Genomic DNA, 21,728 nt, shown 5'->3' with positions numbered 1-21,728 from the left:
GGAGGGGGGCGTTATCTTCATACAACTCTGGTGTGTTACCATTATTCACCAAGATCCTTTTTGATAAATTGACACAAGGGAGCTGTAACCTCGCAGCAACTGTTACTGACTCTTGCTGTTTTGAAAAAGAAAGAAAAAATTCTTTGTTTGCATTTAACCTTGATAGACTTTAAGAGGTCATTTCCAAATTGAGCATTCTTGCCCCTTTAATTCCAGAAAATCCCAGACATTATTTTGAAATGGTTCCATTTTAGTCCTTCTCTCTGTGTTGGTCTTTATAATCGTTCAGTAGTTTGTCTCTGAGTCTATACCTGAGGTGATTGTGTGACCGCTCAGGTGTGATGTTGGAAGCAATTAACCCGGACTAAACTCACTAGGTGTCCAGTTTTACCTCGTCTGGCATTGTCACCTGGACAATGAAATAGGTCTTCAGAGGTGTGTGTCCGAGGTATTAAAGTTCACCCGAGTGTGCACTATTAGAAGTAAAATTTACTTTCCATACCCAATTCTTTGCAAATCAAATGTAACAAAAGCTTCACAGGAAAAAGAAAAAAACAAATTTTTACCAAAGATTGAAGCAATGACACCTTTATCCCTCAAGTCAAACTAAAGCCTGTTAGCCGAAAATAACATCGTGAAATTTGACTGTTTTGTCAAGGTTTTTTTTTTTTTTTTAAATAGCGCCTGTTGAAAAACGTGAACTCTTTTTATTTTTTTATAAAGGAAAGTTGGTTTTATGAGTCATTTTCATGTTTATTGCTAATCTAAAAAACCCTCCAGGCTGTTTGGGAGCATTTATAAATACAGTTTCATTGATCATAGATGGATTAACTCTGAATTTATACAATGGTTGTTGCATTTAAAGTTGAAAGCAAAATGTCAAGTAGGTAATTTAGCGAGAGAGAGATAAAAAACGTATCCCATTTTGTATTCTTTGACTTCTAAATTTCTTTTGGTTTTCGTCGTTGTTTGGATTGAGAACTTTAGTAACCCTTGCTATGATTGGATAATGATAGCAGACAATATTATCTTGCCTAGGAAGATTTACAATTCAACTGTTGTCGACAACTGTTGTGGCCAATGGTAGGGAAACAAGTTTTGTTAATTAAGCAGCTCATATAAGTTCTGGTTATTTTTTCTCTTACAAAGTTCTACAGTTTCTCTGCATTTGTATAGTTGCCCATTTTGCAAAGCATTCTGGGATGCGATACGGAATCAAATTTTCGCCCTGCAATGGTCAGTGAAAGAAACTATAAAAAATATTGTCAGACCCCGAAAAATAAAGCAATATTTTTGTATAAAGTATAAAGAATGATAAAATAATGGTTGGTGTTCTCGCTCACTCGGAGCCTGTTTGTTGAATTAAAAAGACAAAAAAATTAGCCCGGAGGTTTTTTTTTCATGTTGATAATATATAACCATTAGAAATACAAAACTACTTCAAAATGGCATGTATTTATCTGATTTACAGTTCGAGACCGAAATGACATTTCAAAATTTACCACGACCCCCCAACCAAAAAAGAAAATGTGGTACAACTACTACAAACACGGTTTTGGCCTCACAATTTCACTTTGTCCAGTTGTCCATTGGCTATTTATCATTAAATATTGAAACATCTGGACTATTCTTTAAAGAACATGTACAGTGCTCAACTCGCTGCTGCATAATGTGTAAGAATTTTTGGAAGTCAGACAGAAACACAAGTAATAATGAAAAGAAAAATGATATCTGTATACTATACAACCTCATCTAAAGCAATTATCTTGTAACATTTAATCTATGTAGTATGTATATATATATATACATGTGTAAGCGGTTGGTCTCGTGGAAATACATTTTAAGATGACACAACTCGGTTTTGTTATAACTAGTAGACTATGAACTGTAAGGATTGGAGATAATTGCCTTGTAAGGGACTTTGTGAAAACAATAATGCACGGAAATTTTGAGAAAAATCGCACCAATTACCCATTATTGCTCAATATTCAGAAGATGAACCGATGATCAGCCGTGAAACCTCAAACCGATCGGCTTCCCGCCTAAAATCAGCCGGGTCTTAACGTTTTAATTGCCTGTCATAGATTTTCCCTTCATTGACCTACAAAATATGTATCTCTGATTTCTGTCAATAATTTAAAGATACGTGACTCTCGCTAATGTTGTCAAGGTTACCGCATGTGCACTCTTGATAGTTGGCTTCTCTAACACATCCACCCGGTCTCCGCTCCACCAAAGCTACGGCCAAACCCAGGTCTGCTCGAGTGGGAAATACGATCGTAGTAGTGCACCAGCACCGACGCAAACAGATCCAGCATTTAATTTCTCTCAGTGAGATGACCAATGGCATAAATCACACGAAATGAGAGATCGTTGAATGGAGATTAGCCTATCAGCTCCCCCGTTCGTTCTCTGAAGAAGGAAAAAAAAATAAAAGAAAGCAGAGCCCATGTTTGAAGCACGGCAGTAAGCCGCAGGTGATCTGGTGATGCTCGCTGTCTTTTGCCCTTCTCTGACTGGCCTTGCTTTAAACCAATCTTTTATGCTCCATTTCCTAAAGCCGCTATTAACATGGTCGGAAACGGGTACCGTGGAGATTATCAATCTTGCGATAGTGACAAGTTCAAGATGATCGGACGGGGATTCGAGAGCAGTAAAAGGAAAACAAAGTCACAGTTTGTGTTACACAATTTTAAGTGTCAGTTTCAAATTTCCCTTTGATTTTACACACATTGTATCATAGACCTCTCTAGCTTCGTTGCCGATGTCTAATCTGCTTCACTACCACCAAGTCGGTTTTAAATCTTTGAAGCATGATTGTCACGTCTGTAGTCCCGGTGTAGAGAACATCATGCATTTGTTTGGAGAATTTTATTCTCTTTCGAAGGAACTTTCTCTCCGTCAAAATATGCCAGTGACATCTTCTCTCTGGAGCATCGATAGTTTTGTTAGTTGCTATGGCAATTGCAAAAGTACATTGGCAGCCAGGCCGGTCCTTTATTGGAATATTTTTTGTCGGTTTTAAGCGATTTAGCAACAACTGATCATTCATTCTAAACTCGCTCAAAAGTGAAATAAACCTGCCTCCTGTAAAGTTTGTCTCACAAAATTGGGTTATGAAGTCAAGTCACCATATGATTGATATGGAAACATGCCCAATGCTCGGTGATCAGCCTACCGTCTTCATTATGTAGAAAATGCACCGTCGACTCGAAGATTAACAAAACTCATTTTGTAGAGTGCACTTAACGAGGTGTCTCTTTAGACCATATGGTGATGTTTGCCAGCGTAATTGTAATGTGCTAATTCATACATTTAAATAGTCATTACACACGGCGTGTTAATGACATACTCCAGCAGCTGTTCGAGCAGATAGTCAAATTTGATGGTCCAAAATGTTTGCCGTTCATAAATACATAATGTTAATGGAACCGAAAGTACATCCAACCTTCTCGTTTCTCTGTCTGTTCCCCGTCCTCGTATTAAGTTTTTTGCGGTGACTCAGAATTATCAAAAGTTAAGACTCGTGAAGGCGGCACAACGTACGCATGTGTAAAATGTTTGAAATTATAGGACGGTGTTTAAGTCACGTGTGGATTTCCAAATTGATAAAAACGTCTTTTTTTTCCAGATCACTAAGTAATAATTTTTCCAAAACTTGTCGAGCTAAATTTCAAGAAGAAGTCTTGAAAGTGGTCGAACAGATCACATATATCAGCTTTAAAAGAATGTGCGATGAAATTGTTTGCAAGAGAATGTTACTGAGACATAAAGAGAGATCAAAAGGAGGAAGATGGGTTTAAAATGGGTAATGATAATTTCAGTGTTCCCAAGAATGCTCTATAATGTTGGGAGTTGGGAAGGTAGAGGGAGGTGAGAAGGGGGGGGGGGGGTGAGGGGAAGGTGGAGTTGTGATACTGCAGGTCGGCAGTGTTTATTAATCAATCTCAGAACCAACTGTTGCATCACATGGTTTCTGTGCAGATGTGAACTTTATGTTATGAAAATGTTAATGCATCTAGCATTTACCATTCTTGATAAATTATGAAAACTATATATATCATTTAATGATTAAATAACATTGAATGCTTAGATAAACATGACAAATTTAAATTGAGGTATACCAAAATAAAATAAGCAGGCTGTTTGCGGGATATAGTCGGCCTGTCGTATACTATATATGGTGTTTTTCTCCTGGAGGACTTTTCATCTGATCTGAGCACCTTGCGATCCCATCCAAGCTACAGTGTAGCTTGGTACTTGTAAGAAATAACCTCAAAATAGGCAAAATTAAGCGAATTAACATAAATATGACAACCACTTCTCTCTCAGCATGAGACCCTTAAGCTTCTTCATCTTCAGAAACTGCAAAACTCCACACAACCATAGTATTATTAAGTGAAGTTGAAATCATCCATATTTGCTTCATATCTGAATAATATCTTCTCCCCCCCCCCCAATTGCAATTAAAATAAAACATGTTCCAAAGGTAAATAAAAGAGCAAGTACACATGTTTTCATTTCAGCTATGAAAAGTTTGACATTATCAAGCGTGTTGATGCGTAAGTTATATTGCGACGACATGATTTACAATGTTTCTCCCTGCCTAATCCCTTTCCCTTAATTTACCGCAGTGGCCATATGAAGTATGTAACGGTATCCTGCAGGTTCCTGAGGCAAAAAGAAAGAAAAGAGAATGGAATGCTGGTGCTTCTTACCTTTCCATTTTAAATTGACAATTTTACGTTAGATGATTTAGTGGATGGTAAAGTTTTTTTTTTACCTCCAGCTTCTTCTCTCCGTGATATCCATCGAAGGATTCGTTTTTCGGTCTTGTCTGTTTTGACAAGATAATGAATTATGGGCAATTTAAAATAAGAAGGAAAAATCTTCCACAGGAATGTTTACATCACAATTTGAATCGGGCTTCTCGCAACTTGTCATGTCTCCGGAAACGGATGTAAATAACTTCGGGTGCTTTTGCCTTTTCTGAAGGAAACCGACTCTCTCGTCTTGTTTTCTTTTTGTGTCGTGCGGTCGGTATTACCGTCCGTTGCTTCGTTATTAACGAACTTTACAAAACTCCTCACCGCGGTTTACAACTCGGAGAGATTGTCTAATTACAGTCTAAACAAAGATACGATTAGCAATCTCGTAAGAGAGTAGCAGGAACAGAAGTTGTTGTTTCTCTTAAACTTGATATTTAAATTAGTTTATCAATGTTTATAAACTTGTTTATTGTATGTTCAACATATCACACTGAGACTTTGGGATTTTATCGCAATGTACATGCGTGACATATTGTACGGCACAACCAAGACGGCATTTTGACTTAGAATGATAAAGTAAAAAACCTGGTAAACGAAGAGCGTTAAACCAGTGTTGCGTGTTTTGAAACAAAACACATCTCTTGCTGTGTGACAGTGGAGAAGAGGTAACTTGTGAGAAGTTTGTAGATAACAGATTTAAAAGCCATCAGAACAGGCTTAACTTTCAAAAGGAATTGTCATTATTTATTCTAGGCCAACCCAAGCTTTTTCGATTCTGCGTAGCTCATTTATGTATCAGAATTTGGCGAAATTAATGTTTGTGTATTTAATTAGTTGGATTTATCGTAACTTCTCATATTGGGGTCCCTCCCCCTCCACCCCTTTCATAACTTGTTCCTTGTCCATAGACTTTGACTACTTACGTGAGTGTGAAGTTTGATAGTTAGGAGAAGATGGCTTGTAAATTTATGTAAACTCATAGAAAGTCAGAAACAGCTAAGTTGGCATTGGAATATGTCTGATACTTACAAGGTGTTGCTGAATAATTTCTGCTGATCGAAGGAAATCATAATTATTCATTGTTGCTAAGAAATGGCTTAATATTGATAATATATCACAGCTTGATCCAGACAAAACATACAGTCTTAACTTTGCATAGACTGACAGTACAGCGATACACAAGATACCTTGTCTGAATTTTATCATTGAAGGAGTTGGTGACATCTTGAAGGACGTCATAAATAGTTCCAATAAATTTGATGTTAACTGTGATTATGATTGGTTATCACTAACCAAGTTATACAAACTCGATTTAGGGAGAAGTTTGATTTGAAAATGTTCAACTTCGATATCAGGTTCTTAATATATAGTTGAGTAATTCATATTGAAGCATTGTATCAGGTAAGGAACGGAAAAAAGGAGAAAAAAGAAACTACAGGGGACAATCCCGGCACTTTCCCTTTTGAAATGATGCATTAAGAGAGATGGAGAAGATAGTTGCATGTTTGTAACTTTTCCCCAACCCAGAGCTATGCGATTGCTAACTCAATGAAATGCCTGAATCTGAGAAAGAAAATAAGAACATGCGGGCAGGTTGTAGTGGATGGGATATTGATGGAATAATATACCTCGATCACAAATGTTTCAAAATAATAATTACCATATCTCTTTTCGTACTTTTTGTTTTTTCAAACAAAGTCATCGCTTGTTTATTTCGTAACGTAATCTGTTATATCTTCTTTTCTTGTTTTGTTCTTGCAGCAGCCGTTTTCACAGTACGAGTGTATACTGAGGTATGAGAACCTTAACTCTGTCGTATCCGCTCAGAGAATTGACGCTGAGACATTGAGATGCAACAATAAGATGGTGAGTTGGGTACAGAAACCTCGTTATATGTGTTCTGCCATAGACACGAACATAACGGTCCCTAACCCAACACTCGGTTTTTGGTACTATCTCGGGTACAGCAGTTAAATATAATCATGAACATGTCAATTGTTTTGTTTTTTTGGCTAAAATGTTTAGCCCTTCTGCAGAAGAACAATGAAATTGGAAACATCTTGTGTTTTAATAGCCACACGCAGTTAGTCCCCGATATTGACCAGGCACACAAGCTAATGTGTCGGCCATTAATGTGTTGTACTGAAGGAAAAATATAAAAAACAATTTAGGAGGCTACAGGGTGAACACTTAACAGCTTGTACTCAGTATCGCCAACAATTAACCACTCAAACGTATTTCAAAAATGTGTCCTCCTTCGAACGGCTCACTCCGGTACGGAAATGTTGTATAATGGAGCCAGACTTCATGTTATATGCCATCGGTTTAAGTGATTATATGAAACGGGTTATTTTCGCATTTAGCCTAATATACCTTCATGAACGGTAAGGGATGGTCAATAAACCTGCCCCTGCATGCGTCCGGCGATTAATGCTTTCGGTAAGCAATGGTGTTGTTATTTGTCTGGTATTGTTGTGTTTGGCGTTGTTTGAATAACTGTTCTTATTGCTTGTTATTGATCCAGGTGTTATCAAAACTGATTGACATCTGTGTTGTGTTTTTGACCCCTACAGATTGTTATTCGTAACATTAGTATTCAACACACATTGAACACGAGACAAGCAATTATGCAGATCTATGCACACAAAATATTACCCATATTTTAGACTAGTATTTTATGTAGTTACAGTACCAAAGGAAAAGCCCCCAAAAAAGATAACCCCTCAATATCAAATAAATTCCCGATGCACTTGCTTCCCACAGCTAATTAAGCTACCCTCCGTCTAGACACATACAATTAATTCATTCCATCTCTGATCACATTGTTAATTTCGTTAAATCTCTCCAAAAAAATATCATCATATCCCATGAAAAATACAAAACTGATAATATTCTGACAAATTAAGTCACTGCAGGCCTCCTGCTCAAATCTCTGGATATCTGAACTGAGTTTACAGAGAAAGGGGAAATAAAATTCATATCACATGCAATATGGATTCCTTATTAAGGGAAATCTAACATCAAGGCTATAAAGACATTGTTTGGATGTGCTAAAATTTGTTTGAAAGAATTTATTGGTATAAATTTGTTTCTTTCCATATTTTATGGATTTTTTCAAATCTGAAAATATAAATGCCGAAGATGTCTTCTCTGCAGGTGGTTCTTTTCTTGTTGTCCTGTTTGGATGTAAAATTTAATATGGAGAGCCTCAATCTCATTTACAATTTGAAATTTCATGATTCAATAATCTCAAGTCCTCAACCCGTCCCCCCCCCCCCCCCCATTGATGTCGAGAGATGCTTAGAGGTGCCAGGTATCTTAGCCAAGTTCCTTTGGGCCTCTGGCAAGTGTATTTGGCAGCTAGATGATGGCTGAAAGCTGTTTCAAGCTGATGAAATAGGAGAAGAACTTGTGTGGACGGATGCCCTCTTTATAATTAGTTTTTAATGAGAAAATGGAGTCCCGAACGAATAAATGTTTTTTTTAAGGAGATTATCGGAGGCTCGTGGAAATTGAAGGAAGAGAAAACTAGTCAATAAAGGCCAAAAAAAAAATTAAAAAATCAAAGTGATATTGATGGAACATAACCATCAATATCCATTGTGGATATGACTAGAATCCCATGCATCGATGAAAATGGCTGTTGTACTGTGTTGAATGTTTTATGCATTAGCCCACAGAGTTGTGAATGCTGTAATTCATCAATGGGTACGAACGGTGCATCACCATGATAAAACTATGCAAAATGTCACTAATCACAGGAGACCCCTTGAATCCACCAAACAGATTTCTTATGTGGTTGAAATAGTTAAGATATTTTTTAATCAATATTAAAGCTATTTAAATGTCTAGTTTCCTTAAAAATATCTCTTTTTGTTGGCATTTATGCCTTTAGTCAATTAAGGCTTTATCCTCTTGGCAACCCTCCAGTGGTAGATGTGCCTGGAGAATGGGGCCTACGGGCAGGAGTTGTCCCTCCTCTCCCCCACCCCACGTTTGAGAATTTTGTAAATGATTAAGGTCTTATATAGCTACAAAATGGAAATGTATTTTGAAAGTTTAACAGTGATTTGTGACTATTCCACTCCCCCCACCCAATGTCCCCCTCCACACAGCCTATTGCCCTCTTGATCCCCATATTTCCTTCCATCCTATAGACATTCTGCAACATCACAATGATGACCCTACTGAATGAATATTTGCAAACCCAACAAGATCATTTTGACCACAAATAACACTAATTTTCATAATATTAATAACCCCATATTTTTTTTCTTTATGTTACAGTACACCTATGAGAATGAGACACAGCAGCTCGAAGTTGTACTAAGTGTAACCTGGAATGAAAACTTTGTCATAGATAACCCAGGAAACACCACTGGTAATCATATCTTGATATAGGTGATATGGGTGGGGTGAGGGAGGGGGAATAACCCAGGAAACAGCACTGGTAATCATATATTGATATAGGTGATATGGGTGTGGGTGAGGGATGGGTAATAACCCAGGAAACACCACTGGTAATCATATATTGATACAGGTGATATGGGTTAGGGTGAGGGATGGGGAATAACCCAGGAAACACCACTGGTAATCATATCTTGATATAGGTGATATGGGTGGTTGTGACTTGTGAGGGATAGGGAATAACCCAGGAAACACCACTGGTTAATCATACATTGCTTCAGGTGATATGGGTGAGGGAGGGGGCATACCAGGAAACACCACTGGTAATCATATCTTGATATGGGTGTGTATGAGGAAGGGGAATAACCCAGGAAACACTACTGGTTAATCAGATCTTGATGTAGGTGATATGGGTGGAAGCTGGTCACTTCGCCCAACCAGCCTGGTCATTTCGCCCAACCAGCCTGGTCATTTCGCCCAACCGTGATTAAATATTATACTTCAAAATGAAACGTGCGGGAATTGTTAACGTTACAAGATACGAACCTAATATTAAGGAAACTTGAGGATGGATCAGTGTTTTAGGGGTTAGGTTTGATAGGAAACGTTCTGGAATTGTTAACGCCTAAAGTAGTGTAATACTACAACCCAAAATAAATAAAATTGAACTAGTGAAATAGAAACGGTGATATTATTCCACACCGATTCCCCTTTGTTTTAATAATAATCAATATAACTACCACTGTATGTGTAGCCGCCTAAAGTAGTGTAATCCTCCCGTTATAACCGAAATAACTGCTCAGACTCCAATCGATATCGAGTGGACCTCACTTTATTTACCTACCACGAAGTAATATAATCCAAAATAAATTAAATTGAACTAGTGAAATAGAAAAAGTAATATTATTCTGACTGAATATTAGTAAAAAAAAAGGTTGGGCGAAATGACCAGGCTGGTTGGGTGAAATGACCAGGCTGGTAGGGCGAAATGACCAGGCTGGTTGGGCGAAATGACCAGGCTGGTTGGGTGAAATGACCAGGCTGGTAGGGCGAAATGGCAGTTGGGCGAAATGGTTGTTGGGCGAAGTGACCAGAAAGCATATGGGTGAGGAAGGGGAATAACCTAGGAAATACCACTGGTTAATCATATCTTGATATAGGTGAAATGGGTGGTGGTGAGGGAGGGGAAATAACCTAGGAAACACCACTGGTAGTCATATTTTGATATGGGTGTATGAGGGAGGGGGATTGGGATCTATTTTCTATCAATGCTTTCATTTCTTTCTACTTTCAGCTATTCTTTACAAGTGTCATGTCCAACGTAGCAGCTGCGGTCAATGTTTGGTTGCCCCCAGCAAGTTTGAATGCGGATGGTGTAAAGGCACGGATCGATGTACCATCAATTCTCAGTGTCTTGATAGTACCATGTGGCTACATAATAATGTTCTCTGTCCCAACCCTGTCATAGACAGTGTAAGTTTCATCAGTGTTGTACACCCACCACGTACCGCTGTAGGATCCCAGTGTATTTATTGATAGTACAGTCTAGCTACGTGTCGCCAACCCTGTCATCGATAGTGCAAATATGAGTGTACGTGTATTGAGGGTATCACATGGCTAAGTGGATGGTGTCTACATACACACACGTAGCACTGTTTCATGTACCATTTGGTCACTTGAGACTGTTGACCCAGTTTTCTGAAACTTTGCAAAGTAACATCCAATTATGATCTGTTGTACAACATTTTAATTATTGTTTTAATATCCCAAAAGACATTGGAAACATTGAAAAATGTTATGTTAACTATCCTTTTTGTGTTTGCATTTATCTCTCACTTCAGTTCTTTCCAATTGCGGGACACGTGGCTGGGGATACGGTGGTCAGAATCGTTGGCCAAAACCTGGGCCGTAATGTCACCAATATTAAGCAGATTCTGGTGGACGGAGTAGAGTGCGTGGTGATCGCAGACAGTTATGTACCCGTCTCAGAGTGAGTAGCCTGGCTTGTGGTACTATCGTTTCACGAGAAGTCACACTTGGGCTGCATTGTGACACTGCAAACATGCATGATGACTCTTGTCGATAACGTTTAGTGGAGTGTACTCCAAGAGAAGTGTTTACTGTATCGCAGTGTGTGGGATTTAGACAATGCAGAGGCTTCCTTCGGGGTGAGGTAAGGGTGGGGTGAGGGGAGGGTGTGGTGGGGTGGTACAAGATGTGTTGCTGTGACAGAAATTAGTGTATGTTGAGAGGGACCGGCATGGTCAGATCGATTGATCGTTCGATCAATGAAAACGATCGATCGATGAAAATGTCAGTATTTTCAGCTGTATTATTTCTTTTTTATTTGATTATTATTATGATTGATTTGATTTCTTTTTTTTTGTAGGGTATCTTGCATCACTAAACTTACAGGCAACTATGTGGGAAAAGCCCACCACGGTAAAATAGAAATTACCATAGGCGATGATGAAAACGATTATAAAGGGGTGTCCAGCCAAGATTTCTACTTTGTGGTTAGTAGATTCAGTCTTGTAAAGAAGAAACAAATAATAATGATGGTATTCAGAAATGTGACCGTATTGGATAAACAGTTAAGAACAAGGAGGTCCTTAATAAATTAAGGTTAGCTTTTATTAGGCCTGGAAGGAGGTGGGGGATTGGGTGGGGAAATTCCATTGGCTTTGTAGCATCATACATTGCTTACTGTTGCTTGCATGGACTGATGTACAACCTCAAATTTATTTATACACTTTCCTTGTGAAAAAATATGGACAAATCTGACGTAGATCTGTTGAGTTTTGATAGTTTACCAGCCTAGACTTGCAAATGGGGTTTCTATGACAAGATTAACAGTAAAGAACCGACACCGTTTGCAGTTTTTACTGCGACAGAAGTAGCAGTGCTCGGACTGTGGCAGTTACTCTTGAAAGACCAGAGACTGTTGGAGATGAGCATGTTTATTATCTGTTTCTGTTAGATTCATCTATTTCTGAATTAGTTCCCTCCAGCCTTTGATGTTTTTAGCCCAATTTCTTTTTTCCCCCCACTCCCTCTAGTATCCCAAAATCACCGGTGTCTTTCCTAAGCACGGACCATGCTCTGGCGGAACGCTAATCTCGGTCACCGGTATAGATCTACACGCTGGGAGCAACATCACCGCGGCCATCGACGATTATCCTTGCGAGATCGAAAGGTATTCTACAGCGAACGTTATTCATAGAATTTGCATGCCACCTCCCGGTGAATGGACACTCTGCTTGCGCCCATATTCAGCCAAACGGAATATGGCTTAAGTATCTATAGTGCACCGACATATCTCGGTGCACCGATGCTGCTATGGAAATTATAAACTTGTATATAAAGAGGCCAATATTGCTCACAGCTAAGACTGTGCTGTCAATAGCAGCTCTATGTCACATCTTGAATTCACTCACAGTTTGTTTAGCTGTGTTCTCTTTTGTTGATTATATTCTTTGTTTGTTTCCTCCCCATCTGGTGTAGTCAGTATATGCAGTTATAAAGAAGAAACCTTGGCAAGAAATGTATTAAACCATAGTTTTAGTTTAAATTGTTAACGTTTACTTTGAAAGTAATGGATTCTGATATGACATATTTGATGGGGAGTTAGAATTATGCTGAATTAAACTGGGGAAAAAATATAGCCAAACAAAAACCTTGTGGATGCAAATGTCAGCTTGCATCTGATGTGAGTCCCCGAAAGGTTGAAGAGAAAGTTTGAACTCGCATCTAATAATAAATCGTATTACAGATTGTTGTATCCCCAGCGGATGCTTTGTGAGGTCTTCACAGGGATGTTCCAGAATGTAGCACTGTCTGGCACAGACATTTTCATTTGGAACATGGGAACATTTAGAGGAAAGATTATATTTGTCAAGCAATTTCTTTAAAAGATTTTCTCGGAGGTGCGTTTAAGGACTTGTAGTTTTTTACCAGATTTCTCTTGGGGAATGTCAGAATTCGCTGGTAGTCTAAGAAATGAGGAACTGAGGTGAGAAAGGTTAATGATCCATTTTGATGAACTTATGGTCTATATTTTTTTAATTTTTGCAGCATATCACCAGAGATGATCACTTGCCACACCAGCGCGGCACCGGTCGGGAGGCATTGGTTCGTATCTCTGACCTACGACGGACACTGGATGGAAAGCGTGGATAAATTTATGTACATGGAAGATCCGTCAGTGGTCGAACTGTCTAGAAAAGCTTCCATCCAGAGGTAAGTCGGTGTCGAAAAGGTCTTGTTCATCCTTTACAAGATATCAAGGATGAATCCTAATGGCAGTAGCTGGGGTAGTTTATGTTATCAAGTAACAAACTATATTATTGGTCGAGTGAATTTGAGGACTGTTTTTCTATAAGGCAGGCTTGACTGGCATGTTGGATGATTATATTGGATGAAGTCTCATTTGCAAGAATGTATTTACTTAAAACGGCACTAAGTAGTGCATCTAGTCAAAAATCTATTCCAGTATTTAATGTAAAATTGGATTCATTTGCACATGTTGGTTAGGCATAGGAGAGGAAAATATCTTCTGAGAAACATATTTAGTTTTTGGGAGAGCATTCAGAAGTAGGATTTAATTGGCAGAAATACAAGGTAGCATTGTGTGAAGAAGAGGTGTCCAGTATGTTTATACAAGATTGTGGATAAAACCATGAGGGGTAGAGACTTGGTATAGCAAGTCCAAGCTATCAAGTATTTTATCTAGTCAAATATCAAGTATTCAATGCAATTTAGTGTAGTGAACCATGTCAGGTATGTGTTAGTCGTTACATCCTATCAAGTATGAAAGACGAGCTTCCAAAGTCCAACAATTGTTTTCTCTCTTTTCTTCGTAGCGGAAACCTCACCCTGCGCGTGACAGGAAGTAACCTCGCGTACGTGAATCACACAGCCATGGTCTTCCACCTAAACGGTGTCCCCTTCTATGGTGTAAGCAACTTCCTTTCATTTTGTAGAAATAAGGTAGACAGTGTATTCCTCTTTATTTATTTCCATATTATTTTTAAAACTCTATGGCAAATGTGTAGTAGCTGTTTTAAATATGTACTCTACTAAATTTTGATAACTAGTGGGTGTTTTTACTTGCTTCATTCCTATTCAGCCTTGTACAGTATTGTCGGACACAGTCATGACCTGTACCACTCCAGATGTATCCAGTGCCAACCTTACATTACCGTACAAGGTCCCCAAGGAAGACTACGGCTTTATCTTGGACGGAGTCCAAAATTTTACAAGCTTGGCCGACGAGGGAAACTTCCAGCCGTTCGAGTTTGTTTCCGATCCCGTCTACCACAAATTTACGGGCGTGTACCCAATACAGGATGCATCCGTGAAGTATTTTGAAGTCAATGTGAGCATCTCATGTGCATATCATTTTCGAAGGGTGTTTCGCATTTCCTTATTCATGTGTTTTACCGTCATGTGTGTTATTGATGTATATGATAAATGTTTCAAATATCAACATGTGTTGTGGTATCAAAGTGGGGATTTATATTGATTCATTTGTGTTTTTTCTTTGACAGGGCACTAATCTCACTCTGGCATACGTGTCTGGTGATGTTACTGTTACCATCGGGGAGGAAGAATGCCTCAACATCTTCCTGACTGGTGACACCTTGAGATGCGATGCCCCGTTGAAGCAGCCCAATAGCATAACGGGAGGAGATTTACCCTACGTGACGGTAAGTTTACCAATCGGTTCTGCTCTCCGATGGATTCTCAACGGTCTGGGCATTTCATGATTCGCTATGCAACTGGCTATGCCATTCCAACAGTGTTCTAAAAGCAATGCTCCGCAAACTATGTGGAGCGAACCTCCAGAAGTGGGTTGCCACAATTTTTTCGTAGGTCACAGGATATTTTCAGACTTCCAGACTTGTTAATAATGTCATGCTTGTGGGTGGAGGAGCGTAGCAACAAGTTTTTAGGTAGCATTCTGAGGGATGGGGATTGGTACAAACCACCTCTCCGAACAACCAGAATGAGGACTTTTTTTTTATTTTGAACATATTTTATTATTCAACTTAAAGAGAAATTTGTTATTGTTTGTGTGTTACAAATTGCTTTGATTGGTTGTCATCTTTCAGGTGCATCATGGGAGTATTGTAATGACGATAGGCCAGGTCCAATATCTGGAGGAGGAGCTGCCTCTGTACATCATCTTCATTGCGGTAGCCATCGGTGTCATCATCATAATTTTCTTCTTCTGCTTGTGTACTGTGTACCGACGAAACGCCACCAAGAACGAACGTAAGGTCAAACATCTGTTGCAGGAAAGGGACCGTCTGGAACTACAGGTGGCCATGGAGTGTAAAGAAGGTAAGATGAGTACCAGACAGCCAGCAATCCAGCCAGCCAGCCAATCGACGTTGATGATAAATGTATTATTTTTCCTAATATTTCTGCCCCCTTCTATTTCCCCTTTGCTAGTTTGTATTGCTAACATTTTTGTCTTATTTTTCCTCAGCCTTTGCTGAGCTACAGATCAGCATGAACCACTACAGCAGGGATGTTGGGGCCATACCATTTCTGGGTTACCAGCAATATGCCATAAGAACGCTTTTCCCCGACAAGTTAGATCATCCAGTTCTGAGTGAACTTACGGTTAGTAATTCGGTTAGTAATAGGATGTGAGGATAGGACAGGATAGGAAGGAATAGGAAAGGACAGGATAGAATAGGATAGAATAGGATAGGATAGGCTAGGACAGGATAGGATAGAACAGCATAGAATAGGACAGGACAGGATAGAATAGGACAGGATAGGATAGGACAGGATAGAATAGGACAGGATAGGCTAGGATAGGCAGCGAGCAGCACAGAACAGAACACAGAACAGAGCACAGAACAGAACACAGAACAGAGCACAGAACAGAGCACAGAACAGAACACAGAAAAGAGCACAGCACAGCACAGAAGAAGATGGATGGGGGTGGGTGGGTGGGGAGGGCCTGACGCGGTCGTGACTGGCAGGCAGGCAACAAGACTGAGGCACGGTGACAGCATCAGACGGCATCAGAACAGCAGTGAAGCACCCCATGAGATGTCAGCGTGGAAGCACCACAGAGAAGTTGAACCCTTCGAATGGAGACGACCACTCGAGTTGACAGATGAAGAACAGAGAAACTTCAGAGCAGCAGTGAGACCAATGGAAGCGACACACGAGTGAACAGAGGTGGATGTCAGAACTGTGGGAAACGAGAAGTACAACAAAGACTTCAGATGACCAAGGACGAACAGAAGTTGACAGCAGTGAAGCAACAACACCAGAGGTGGATGTCAGAACTGTGGAGATGACCAAGACTGTTGGAGTTCAAAGGACCTAAGACGAGATGACGAATGAGTGAACAGAGGTGGATGTCAGAACTGTGGGAGACGACGAGTACAAAGACGACAGAGACAGAGACGTCACATGACCAAGGAAGAACAGAAGATGAGAGATGACGTAACAGAAGCTGCCAAGATTGAGGGCAGCAGAGAAACAACACACGAGAGGAAGATGTCAGAACTGGGAGACAACGAGTACAAAGACGTCAAAGACAGAGACGTCACATGACCAAGGAGGAACAGAAGATGAGAGATGACGTAACAGAAGCTGCCAAGATTGAGGGCAGCAGAGAAACAACACACGAGAGGAAGATGTCAGAACTGGGAGACAACGAGTACAAAGACGTCAAAGACAGACGTCACATGACCAAGGAAGAACAGAAGATGAGAGATGACGTAACAGAAGCTGCCAAGAATGAGGGCAGCAGAGAAACAACACACAAGAGGAAGATGTCAGAACTGGGAGACAACGAGTACAAAGACGTCAAAGACAGAGACGTCACATGACCAAGGAAGAACAGAAGACGAGAGATGACGTAACAGAAGCTGCCGAGAATGAGGGCAGCAGAGAAACAACACACAAGAGGAAGATGTCAGAACTGGGAGACAACGAGTACAAAGACGTCAAAGACAGAGACGTCACATTACCAAGGAAGAACAGAAGATGAGAGATGACGTAACAGAAGCTGCCAAGAATGAGGGCAGCAGAGAAACAACACACGAGAGGAAGATGTCAGAACTGTGGGAGACAACGAGTACAAAGACGTCAGAGACAGAGACGTCACATGACCAAGGAGGAACAGAAGATGCCAAAATTGAGGGCAGCAGAGAAACAACACCCGAGAGGAAGATGTCAGAACTATAGGAGACCAGTACTAAGACGTCAGAGACAGAGACGTCACATGACCAAGGGGGAACAGAAGATTCTCGAGAGATGACGTAACAGCAGCTGCTAAAATTGAGGGCAGCAGAGAAACAACACCCGAGAGGAGACGACGACGACGAGGAGTACAAAGACATCAGAGACAGAGACATCACATGAGCGAGGACAAACAGAAGTTGAGATATGATGGGTCGTCAGGCAGTAGTGTGTCTTCAGGCAGTCAGCCAATCAGTGTGTCAGTCTGTGGGTCTGTAGTGCGTCTTTTGTTGGTCTTCAGGCAGTTTCAAGTCAGTGTGTCAGTCCGTTTAAAGTCAGTGTGTGGTCAAACAGTGTGTGGGTCTGTAGTGCCTCTTTTGTCGCTCGTTAGTCAGTGTGTCAGTCCGTTTAAAGTCAGTGTGTCGTCAAACAGTGTGTCAGTCCGTTTAAAGTCAGTGTGTCGTCAAACAGTGTGTCAGTCCGTTGGTCTTTGTTCGTCTTTTGTTGGTTGTTAGTCAGTTTGAAGTCAGTGTGTCCTCAAACAGTGTGTCAGTCCGTTGGTCTTTGTGTGTCTTTTGTTGGTCTTCAGGCAGTTCGAAGTCAGTGTGTCATCAAACAGTGTGTCAGTCCGTGTCTTTTGTTGGTCGTCAGGCAGTTTGAAGTCAGTGTGTCTTCAGTGTGTCAGTCCGTTGGTCTTTGTGCGTCTTTTGTCAGACGTTAGTCAGTTTGAAGTCAGTGTGTCGTCAAACAGTGTGTCAGTCCGTGGGTCTGTAGTGTTTTTTGTTGGTCGTCAGGCAGTTTAAAGTCAGTGTGTCGTCAAACAGTGTGTCAGTCTGTGGGTCTGTAGTGCGTCTTTTGTCTGTAATTAGTTAGTTTAAAGTCAGTGTGTCGTCAAACAGTGTGTCAGTCCGTGGGTCTGTAGTGTCTTTTGTTGGTCGTTAGTCAGTTTGAAGTCAGAGTGTGGTCAAACAGTGTGTCAGTCTGTTGGTCTTTGTGCGTCTTTTGTTGGTTGTCAGGCAGTTTAAAGTCAGTGTGTCGTCAAACAGTGTGTGGGTCTGTAGTGCGTCTTTTTTGTTGGTCTTTAGTCAGTTTGAAGTCAGTGTGTCGTCAAACAGTGTGTCAGTCCGTTGGTCTTTGTGCGTCTTTTGTTGGTTGTTAGTCAGTTTCAAGTCAGTGTGTCGTCAAACAGTGTGTCAGTCTGTTGGTCTTTGTGCGTCTTTTGTTGGTCGTCAGGCAGTTTAAAGTCAGTGTGTCGTCAAACAGTGTGTCAGTCTGTGGGTCTGTAGTGCATCTTTTGTAGGTCGTTAGTCAGTTTGAAGTCAGAGTGTGGTCAAACAGTGTGTCAGTCTGTGGGTATGTACTGTCTTTTGTAGGTCGTCAGGCAGTTTAAAGTCAGTGTGTCGTCAAACAGTCTGTTGGTCTGTAGTCTTTTGTCGGTCGTTAGTCAGTTTAAAGTCAGTGTGTCGTCAAACAGTGTGTCAGTCCGTGGGTCTGTAGTGTCTTTTGTCGGTCATCAGGCAGTTTAAAGTCAGTGTGTCGTCAAACAGTGTGTCAGTCTGTTGGTCTGTAGTGTGTCTTTTGTCGGTCGTTAGTCAGTTTAAAGTCAGTGTGTCGTCAAACAGTGTGTCAGTCCTTGGGTCTTTGTGCGTCTTTTGTTGGTTGTCAGGCAGTTTAAAGTCAGTGTGTCGTCAAACAGTGTGTGGGTCTGTAGTGCGTCTTTTGTCGGTCTTTAGTCAGTTTGTAGTCAGTGTGTCGTCAAACAGTGTGTGGGTCTGTAGTGCGTCTTTTGTCGGTCGTTAGTCAGTGTGTCGTCAAACAGTGTGTCAGTCTGTGGGTCTCTAGTGTGTCTTCTGTCGGTCGTTAGTCAGTTTGAAGTCAGTGTCGTCAAACAGTGTGTCAGTCCGTGGGTCTGTAGTGTCTTTTGTTGGTCGTCAGGCAGTTTAAAGTCAGTGTGTCGTCAAACAGTGTGTCAGTCTGTGGATCTGTAGTGCGTCTTTTGTCGGTCGTTAGTCAGTTTAAAGTCATTGTTGTCAAACAGTGTGTGGGTCCGTGGGTCTGTAGTGTCTTTTGTTGGTCGTTAGACAGTTTGAAGTCAGTGTGTCGTCAAACAGTGTGTTGGTCTGTAGTGCGTCTTTTGTCGGTCGTTAGTCAGTTTGAAGTCAGAGTGTGGTCATACAGTGTGTCAGTCCCCCAGGGGTCTGTAGTGTGTCTTTTGTTGGTCGTCAGGCAGTTTAAAGTCAGTGTGTCGTCAGTCTGTGGGTCTGTTGTGTGTCTTTTGTTGGTCGTTAGTCAGTTTAAAGTCAGTGTGTCGTCAAACAGTGTGTCAGTCAGTGGGTCTGTAATGTCTTTTGTTTGTCGTCAGGCAGTTTAAAGTCAGTGTGTCGTCAAACAGTGTGTGGGTCTGTAGTGCGTCTTTTGTCAGTCGTTAGTCAGTTTGAAGTCATTGTGTCGTCAAACAGTGTGTCAGTCTGTTGGTCTGTAGTGCGTCTTTTGTCGGTCGTTAGTCTGTTTGAAGTCAGAGTGTGGTCATACAGTGTGTCAGTCCGTGGGTCTGTAGTGTCTTTTGTTGTGTAGTGTCTGTAGTGTAGTGTTCTGTAGTGTCTGTTTGCGTCAAACAGTGTGTCAGTCTGTGGGTCTGTAGTGCGTCTTTTGTCGGTCGTTAGTCAGTTTAAAGTCAGTGTGTCGTCAAACAGTGTGTCAGTCTGTGGATCTGTAGTGCGTCTTTTGTCGGTCGTTAGTCAGTTTAAAGTCATTGTTGTCAAACAGTGTGTCGGTCCGTGGGTCTGTAGTGTCTTTTGTTGGTCGTTAGACAGTTTGAAGTCAGTGTGTCGTCAAACAGTGTGTTGGTCTGTAGTGCGTTTTTGTCGGTCGTTAGTCAGTTTGAAGTCAGAGTGTGGTCATACAGTGTGTCAGTCCCCCAGGGGTCTGTAGTGTGTCTTTTGTTGGTCGTCAGGCAGTTTAAAGTCAGTGTGTCGTCAGTCTGTGGGTCTGTTGTGTGTCTTTTGTTGGTCGTTAGTCAGTTTAAAGTCAGTGTGTCATCAAACAGTGTGTCAGTTAGTGGGTCTGTAGTGTCTTTTGTTTGTCGTCAGGCAGTTTAAAGTCAGTGTGTCGTCAAACAGTGTGTGGGTCTGTAGTGCGTCTTTTGTCAGTCGTTAGTCAGTTTGAAGTCAGTGTGTCATCAAACAGTGTGTCAGTCCGTTGGTCTTTGTGCGTCTTTTGTTGGTCGTTAGTCAGTTTCAAGTCAGTGTGTCGTCAAACAGTGTGTGGGTCTGTAGTGCGTCTTTTGTTGGTCTTTGGTCAGTTTGAAGTCAGTGTGTCATCAAACAGTGTGTCAGTCCGTTGGTCTTTGTGCGTCTTTTGTTGGTCGTTAGTCAGTTTCAAGTCAGTGTGTCGTCAAACAGTGTGTCAGTCGGTTGGTCTTTGTGCGTCTTTTGTTGGTCGTCAGGCAGTTTAAAGTCAGTGTGTCGTCAAACAGTGTGTCAGTCTGTGGGTCTGTAGTGCATCTTGTGTAGGTCGTTAGTCAGTCTGAAGTCAGAGTGTGGTCAAACAGTTTGTCAGTCTGTGGGTATGTACTGTCTTTTGTTGGTCGTCAGGCAGTTTAAAGTCAGTGTGGTATCAGTGTGTCAGTCCGTGGGTCTGTACTGTCTTTTGTTGGTCGTCAGGCAGTTTGAAGTCAGTGTGTCAGTCCGTTGGTCTTTGTGCGTCTTTTGTTGGTTGTTAGTCAGTTTGAAGTCAGTGTGTCGTCAAACAGTGTATCAGTCCGTGTGTCTGTAGTGTCTTTTGTTGGTTGTCAGGCAGTTTATAGTCAGTGTGTCGTCAAACAGTGTGTCAGTCCGTGGGTCTTTGTGCGTCTTTTGTTGGTCGTCAGGCAGTTTAAAGTCACTGTGTCGTCAAACAGTGTGTCAGTCTGTGGGTCTGTAGTGTCTTTTGTTGGTCGTGAGTCAGTTTCAAGTCAGAGTGTCGTCAAACAGTGTCTGTGGGTCTGTAGTGCGTCTTTTGTTGGTCGTTAGTCAGTTTGAAGTCATTGTGATGTCAGACAGTGTGTCAGTCCGTTGGTCTTTGTGCGTCTTTTGTTGGTTGTTAGTCAGTTTCAAGTCAGTGTGTCGTCAAACAGTGTGTCAGTCTGTTGGTCTGTAGTGCGTCTTTTGTCGGTCGTTAGTCTGTTTGAAGTCAGAGTGTGGTCATACAGTGTGTCAGTCCGTGGGTCTGTAGTGTCTTTTGTTGGTCGTCAGGCAGTTTAAAGTCAGTGTGGTATCAGTGAGTCAGTCCGTGGGTCTGTACTGTCTTTTGTTGGTCGTCAGGCAGTTTAAAGTCAGTGTGTCGTCAAACAGTGTGTGGGTC

General features: G+C 41.0%; 1 protein-coding gene across 7 annotated transcripts in view; it reads left to right on the top strand.

Moving 5' to 3' along the window:
- LOC139962153 (plexin-A4-like) overlaps positions 1-21,728 on the top strand; it is a 205,569-nt gene that overhangs the window by 169,030 nt on the left and 14,811 nt on the right. For 6 of the 7 annotated variants that reach the window (XM_071962097.1, XM_071962100.1, XM_071962095.1 and 3 more), the window contains 12 exons: positions 6,531-6,635; positions 9,057-9,150; positions 10,471-10,649; positions 11,018-11,166; positions 11,566-11,692; positions 12,236-12,372; positions 13,251-13,415; positions 14,039-14,132; positions 14,305-14,553; positions 14,726-14,884; positions 15,290-15,521; positions 15,670-15,806. In XM_071962097.1, the coding sequence (XP_071818198.1) occupies positions 6,531-6,635; positions 9,057-9,150; positions 10,471-10,649; positions 11,018-11,166; positions 11,566-11,692; positions 12,236-12,372; positions 13,251-13,415; positions 14,039-14,132; positions 14,305-14,553; positions 14,726-14,884; positions 15,290-15,521; positions 15,670-15,806 (1,827 nt within the window). The remainder of the gene's footprint in view (positions 1-6,530; positions 6,636-9,056; positions 9,151-10,470; positions 10,650-11,017; positions 11,167-11,565; positions 11,693-12,235; positions 12,373-13,250; positions 13,416-14,038; positions 14,133-14,304; positions 14,554-14,725; positions 14,885-15,289; positions 15,522-15,669; positions 15,807-21,728) is intronic. The other variant, XM_071962102.1, reaches the window with a different exon arrangement.

This window comes from Apostichopus japonicus, chromosome 20, assembly GCF_037975245.1.
Source record: "Apostichopus japonicus isolate 1M-3 chromosome 20, ASM3797524v1, whole genome shotgun sequence".
Classification (NCBI taxonomy): Eukaryota; Metazoa; Echinodermata; class Holothuroidea; order Aspidochirotida; family Stichopodidae; genus Apostichopus; species Apostichopus japonicus.
The sequence above is the reverse complement of the archived record's forward strand: the minus strand, read 5'-3'. Positions and strand labels throughout refer to the sequence as shown.